Source organism: Haliotis rubra, unplaced genomic scaffold, assembly GCF_003918875.1.
Source record: "Haliotis rubra isolate DU_JTF1 unplaced genomic scaffold, ASM391887v1 Scf863, whole genome shotgun sequence".
NCBI classification, from domain to species: Eukaryota; Metazoa; Mollusca; class Gastropoda; order Lepetellida; family Haliotidae; genus Haliotis; species Haliotis rubra.
In genome coordinates, this window is record NW_025767594.1 from 203358 (window position 1) to 211050 (window position 7693).

Sequence of the window (7693 nt, forward strand, 5' to 3'; positions counted from 1 at the left end):
CTCCTAGGTCATACAGAGTGCAGAAATTGCCGATGCTGCTGGGTCCCCTGAGGACGAATCCAAAGTAATGCAGGCCATTCATTTATTGAACGAACAGGTGGATGAACTAACAACTCATGCTAGGCAACCTCCACAACCAGTAAACGTTGTTGATTTAAGTCAGTACTTACACACTCCGACACAGCAGAACACCCACATGCTCCCGGAGCCACCGACTTCAAATCCACAGCCAACCATCCACAGTTCATGCCTACACACACATCGCAAATACCCTATAGCTCCCAGAACAACAACCACTACACTGGGAGAAGTACAAATAGTCGTAATGTCCGTTTTGCCCAACAGGGAAACTATACCGATAGACCGGGGAATTCTTATTGCCTTCGAAATACAGCGCAGGACAGACGCCCGTTCACGTGTAAGGGTTGTGGTATGCTTCACTCCCATCCCCGCGAATGTAGAGCCAGGCTGATTACTGGTTATCGGTGCCATCAACAAGGTCATATAGCTCGATGTAGTCAGACCCACCAACCGTCCGCATCACTACAAATAGACGGGGACACTAACCCCCGTTACGGTTTCGACAAGTGTAGATTGCCCACCGACCCCAGATTCTCCCCTTTTCTCCCCTCCCCCGCCAACAGACCTGTCACTCAGCCACCAAACCTCAGGGCGAACCATAGACTAAGGATTAGTCTCTGAATATATATAATTTTGATAGTTACAAACAAGCCCATTCATATTGAAAAGGAGCCCTAGGGAGACCAGAGAACCTGAAGAAATCTAGACTTTCTTTATTTAGGGCTTTAGCACTGCAGAGAAGGCTTGGCAGTAGGGAAAATAATGTGGTTCAGGGACTGTGAGACAGACTAGGCGAACCATTACGAAGACACTAGGCACCCCTCCTCTGGGGGTGGAACTTGGCCAGGAAAGGTTACAGTCAGGGAAGGGAAACCGCGCTTCCCCTGATCCCCCTCCACAGACAGACAACACCCCCAGTGCTTTACTTAACCAAAACTACACTACTGCTAGCAATACTACAGCTGGGTCAGAGGTCAATCATGTTATTGAACCGCGGGGTTCCCCTCCCAAGATAGAGGTGCGCTGTCCCCCTTCCCCACCGATAGTGGTTCCATCGCTTCACACCATCAACAGTGCACACTTGGCAAACAGCATGATACCAATAAACATTAAGGCCCAGGAGTTTCGCGCGTTGTTGGACACAGGCGCATTCACATCGTGTCTTTACTCACAACGCTACAAACAAGTAGGGAGTCAGGGATCATTCCCACTACAGTCAGCTCCACAGGTTCGACTAACTGGGGCAGACGGAGCCACTCTCACGGTCATAGGAATAGTCACATTACCTGTCATAGTAGCTCACTTGAAATTATCTCATCTCATCTCGTCATCTTGGGGTTAGACTTTTTAACAGACCATGCCGCCTCGATCGACTTCACTAAACGACAATTAGTGTTAAAGCAGGGTCTCACGGCTACAACTAGCTTAACAACTAGTCTCTGAAATGAACATATTTTACTGAAAAAAGTTCATAGTGAAAAAAGAGACTTTCTTCATTTTCAGAAAGCTGAGGAAATCTAGACTTGCCACTTCTTCTAGACTTGTGTGGGCTTTCTTGGATATATTTGCTTCAGGGTCTGTACGACAGACTAGGCTACACTATTCTTCACACCATATCCAACCACACTTGCTCGAACACCACACTCACTGTCACTGAAGGGGTCGGCACAGGTACTACAGATACGTACCCCAGGTACGTTTCTGTATACAGATATGTACCCTAAACAAAGTCAAAATACAGAAACGTACCCGGTACCCTAAAAGGCGGACGAGTCCATATTCCGCAATCCAAACCCGAAACCGTATGTAGTTGTTCCTGATTGCGAGCGGTATTCATTAGACTAAGGCTTAGTCTCTGAATATATATAACTTTGATAGTAACAAACAAGCCCATTTATATTGAAAAGGAGCCCTAGGGAGACCAGAGATTCAGAACCTGGGGAAATCTAGACTTGCTTCGTTTAGGGCTTTAGCACTACAGGGAAGGCTAGGCTGTAGGGAAAATAATGTGGTTCAGGGACTGTGAGACAGACTAGGTATTCATATGCATCGCGAAATATCCGTTACTGTGTATTCTCATTACTTCCATAACGCAATCAAATGTATCTAATACAACAACATGACAGTTCCGATCAAGAATGGGAATGGAATCGACCTAGGGTACGTTTCTGTATTCTCATTATGGCCAGGGTACGTTTCTGCGGTACATATCTGTAGTACCCGTGCCGACAACGACCCCTGCAGCCTCACTATCCATCCCTCCACGCGCGGAAGCTTGTTTCTCGGTACTACTTGACTCTGACACAACTGGACTCACAGGGGTCTATATTCTATATTCAGTCATAGGTGGTCATTGCTTGGTATGGGTTGACAACAGTTCTGCACCATTCTAAGTTCTCAATCCCACTGACACCCCCGTACATATTACAAAAGGGACTGAGATCGCACTTTTTGAAACACTACAGGATGATTTTGATATGGGAATGCAAATATCTGATGGAAACTCGGGACCGCTAACAAACGGACCCAACATCGAGGTGCCGGCCATAACCAATGACCACCAACCCCGTGTCGCTGATATTGGCTTGTCACCAACCCCTGACACAACTTTAGACATGTCTACTGTGTCCAACCATGTCACACCTTCTATCTACACACTGTCACACCTGCGCTCATCCCCACCGAGCCGAGTCCAATCCAGGCGACAGCCGCACGGAATGACCCGTCGCCCAGAACAAGTCCTAAAGAACCACTAAACTTTGTTTTTTGTTACTCTTTTAACCATTACATATGAAAGATTTGTGGTTAGTCTTATGCGGAACACCAAATTTATTCTTTAAAAACTTGTGGTTAATTAATACCGAGCGATTAAAAGTGGCCAAAAAAGTCGCCTGCCTCCCTCTCGCCCGCCAACGAAACCACAGACAGGTTACGTAACTCTGTCGCCAGAGCACTGCAGTGACGTCATATGAGGAACGATTTTCTGTTACAGTCAAATCCCAATGAGTCGAATGTCGGTGTCTCGAATATTATGCATAACTCGAAGTATCTGTCAGTCCCGACCATTCCCTGTTATAGTTGTCATTATTTGAATATCGGTTACACGAATTCGTTTCATAAATACACACGATGACTCAAGAAGAAAATTTGGTCCTATGAGATTCAAACAACAGCAATCTTGTATACATAAGCCGAAGTCAGTCAATGAGAAGTTGATTGGTGTAGCAAACTGATCCATTTAACAAACCATCGCGGCTCACACCTTTCCGCCTTTGCCGGGTGAGTTCACAAGGCAGATTAGTGATTTTACGGAAATCACTGTCTGTGCTAATCAGACTGGAACTGATAAGGTGCCCCTATTAGTGATAGGGAAATCATTAGATAAACAAATACTTAGGCGGAGGAATTTGGACTGGATCATCTTTTTTTCCTACCCTCATAGACATACCTATGTCTCGAATACATCGATTAGTCGAATTTATTACTTGGTCCCAAGAGATTCGACTCATCGGGATTTGACTGTAGTTGTATAGAAAATGTGTAGCACGCTCATCATTGCGATGATTTCTCGACATCAACGACGACATGCCGAATCGTTGCTTTGTCGTCAATTGCTCCTAGGGATCGGGCGATGGTGTCCCCATGCACAGATTTCCACAGGACCCCGCAGTTCGTGCTAAATGGGTCATGTTTGTGAGTGCGAAGCGAGCGTTACGGAAGCCTGAAACGATATCTTACTTGTGTTCAGATCGCTTCACGGAAGTTAAAGAATCAAAACTACTTACTAATTCTAGTAAAATATGCATATGATTGATGACCATAAAGATTTTCTATGACACAACTTGTAACATAACGATTTATTCCTCGGAAGTGAGTTTGTGGTCGAAGTAACAATAATATTGTAAGTAGTATTATATTCACACCCACCTCGCTGCCACGAGAGAAATTGTTATGTTATACGCTATGTCATGCAAAATCCTATTGGCCATCAATAAAATACATATTTTACTACCAGTAGAAAGTCGTTTTGATTTTGTAACTCGGTGAAAACAAACCTAAATAGCATTTATCCTCAGACTGGCGGATGTTCCCGACAGGGCGCCGCCATTTTGAAAATCGTAAAGTCTGTTAGAATTAATGAGATTGTAGTTTGTTTTCATCAAGTTAGAAAATCAAAACTACTTTCTACTCGTAGTTAAATATGTATTGGAATCATAACCAAACGGATTTTGCATGACACAACTTATAACATAACGATTTCTTCCACGGAAACGAGGTGGGGGTCGAAGTCACAATACTGCGCGATACATTTCTTACTACATTCACATGGTTAATGTCCACACACCAGTATGTAGATACTAGTCAATGTGCGTCTGTATATTTGGTCTTATAATCCTAATTAGTTTATTATCATACTTGTATGCATTTTGAAACTAAATAAAAAGCAGACGATCTGCTGATACTTATAGTGAATTTATAACAGAACTGTAATATCTAGACATTTTATAGTTTGCCAATGTGAATCATAATTCGCACACACACCCTAGTACATGTTGTCTGTCTCATTACACTTCACGGCGAAAACAATGATTCTGTTGAATGCTACGACAAATGAATAAAATTCAAATATTAAAATTAAAACAGATTAAAGTTATAGGAACAATATCAGGCCATTACCTTGTTCGAGGAATGTATCCATCAATATCCACAAAACTGTTCCAAATGATGTGTCTTTTAACAGTTTAATATACGAAAAAGTGATCAATCTTTTCAGGTATTGGTGTATAGTCTCATTGGTCACCCTAGATAACACACCTGGAAACTAATTGCATAATGTCCGCCTTTCTTTAAAAACAGTAATTTAGTTAGCCGATAATGGGCAATCAATCAATGTATTGCCGGTTAATCCTTTGAAAGAAGGACGTTGTTTTTACGCAGACAGCGACACGACAGAGTGTATTCAGTATAGATTAGTAAATCTACATACATAAACACTACCTTTTGACAATTCCGCTGTGTAAGATAAAAGTAATTAATCAATCAGCGTGTTATCGGTTAATCCTTTGATCGATGTTTATAATGTTGAATATTTACTCCAGACACAAGAAATGCCAAATGGGAACTTTTGTCGGGTAATCTAAGTGTGTTACCACTAATTATACCTGTTATAAATTCATTAACTGACCATTAAGTGAATGATGACAAATAACATGTGTAGGTTTATACCACCTAACACGGGTTACAATAAGGGGGTATTAATTGCTGTATTGCATGTGAAAACTTAGGGGCCGACACTGTTTTGAGAATACAAACAGATTTTTACATGACATGATTAATTATCGAGGTAAAAAAAACACAGAAATGGGATCAATTTGGATCAGTCATTATACCAATAGGGTCTAACGACACCAATCGATTTTGACAGAATCGTCTATGAAAACAAGTTGTAACTCGGAAACTAGGCAAAGCAGGAGACAAAATTAAATGACAGTAGATTGTGAGAACATATAGCTTTAATTTTCCACAACAATTGTCACGATTTCAGGTTATACAAGCCTGTAAACAAGATAATTTAACCCCTAAAATGTAGATGAATTCTGCATCGTCCCTCAAAGCTATTCCTCATATGACGTCACAGAGGCGCGTCGCTCTGATTGGTTGAAATTTCGTTCGCGGGTTAGAATTGTGCACTGTTGTCAAAAAGGTCGATTTAAGTCATTTAAAGGTCGAAATGAGTAGTTGTAATGACGGGGTTTCATTTATAACGATGCCAGTTAGTGATTTATGTATTTGTACCCCCTAGGGTTTATGTGACCTTTAATATGTCATCGGTCGTCACTGAGGATCCGTCAACTACGTCCCCACGTCCACTGACCTCCAAGGTGAAAGCGCCACCATGTTGAGTGTACCTCAGACGACTGTCACACCAACTGACCAGCCTCCCATGTCAAGTGTCTTCAAACCCTCTGTCACCCCTAATGACCTGTCACCAAGGTCAACTGTACCCCAGCCATCTGTCACCAGTGATGACCTGTCACCAAGTCCAAGTGTATTCAAGCCTGCTGTCACCAGTGATGACCTGTCACCAAGGTCAACTGTACTCCGGCCTTCTGTCACCAGTGATGGCCTGTCACCAAGTCCAAGTGTATTCAAGCCTGCTGTCACCCCTGATGTGATGTCACCAAGGTCGGATGTCCCCAAGTCGTCTGACATCAGAATGGATCCGCCACCAAGGTCAAGTGTCTTCAAATCCTCTGTCACCCCTGACGACCTGTCACCAAGGGCAACTGTACTCCAGCCATCTGTCACCAGTGATGACCTGTCACCAAGTCCCAGTGTATTCAAGCCTGATGTCACCCGTGATGTGATGTCACCAAGACGCCACCAGGGTCAAGTGTACTCAAGCCCCCTGCCACTCCCGAGGGCCTGGCATGGGGAGAGAGACTCTGAGATTCCTGGAATCCACCTCACGGTCTTACAAATATGATATAAGGGGGTACGAAATAGAGGTGGGGGAGATTAATAGATAGTCAGGTTATGGGTTATTGACCAATAGAAAAATGGAAAAGGGTGTTGGCTGTGACGTAGGAACCCAGTTTTAAGCTGAAGCAAAGCTCAGAGACGGGAGTCTGGTGCGGGCCTACTCTTGATGTTGGTCACTAGGAATCGTCTCAGAAATTATCTTGAAGCACCAGCATTTGGCTTAAGACTGAAGCTTTGCGGCTGAAGTCTTATAGAATGACCATAGAGTAGGTTGACCAGCAACACAGTGTTAATAAAAACTATTGAACGAAGATCATCGTCTTGTGTTTGCTGGAGGAACTGCGGTAAAGTTCCAAGGGCCCCCGGGTACTGACACTGTACCTGTCGCATATCCCTTATCGTCAGGTTCGGAGTACGGGGGTATACCGTAGTTCAGGTAACGACACACCATCCAAGGTGTGGGATACTGACAGGTAAATACCATCTACCTGCCAGGTACAGGTGCTAGTCGGAACGCCTTGGAAACTATGACTGCCGCGTTGGGATGCTATGAATGCCGTTTTGAACGCTCGGCGACCGTTCTCGCGCGCTCTTGTCGCTCATACGCGAGTTTTGTTTCCATTTCAAACGGGTTGACTTCCATTACAGATGTATTGTTCCGGTTTTAGAGGATACTGTAGCAGTTTTGGTGATATTTGTTCTGTTTTGGTGCCTATGAGTTCAGTTTTGATGATTTGTTCACCGTTTGTATGGTAGGCCTGATAATAGATACCGTTGATTACTGACTGCTTTACCCGTGATTTGTACTCTGCTGCATTTACTTAAGTTGGGCGGCACCACTTCGACCTCTCAGGTTCGGGGGATTATACTGCAGTCGATAAAACGAACACAGGCACACTGTTTCTGATCGAGAATGAAATAGCGACGACCTATACCGGTCGTTTCCCGCCTCTCCTCAACGACATTGTCCCCTGGCGGCTTCATCATAGATTTGGGGCGGTGGGGTAGCCTAGTCGTTAAAGCGTTGGCTCGTCACGCCGAAGACCCGGGTTCGATTCCCCACATGGGCACAATGTGTTAAGCCCATTTCTGGTGTCCCCCGCCGTGATATTGCTGGAATATTGCTAAA

General features: G+C 43.9%; 1 protein-coding gene across 1 annotated transcript; it reads left to right on the forward strand.

Moving 5' to 3' along the window:
• The first annotated feature begins 5977 nt into the window (after window positions 1-5977).
• Window positions 5978-6568, forward strand: LOC124263000 (extensin-like). Its single transcript, XM_046697615.1, has one exon. It carries the CDS (start codon window positions 5978-5980, stop codon window positions 6566-6568), a length of 591 nt encoding a protein of 196 aa, XP_046553571.1.
• The last annotated feature ends 1125 nt before the right edge of the window (window positions 6569-7693 follow it).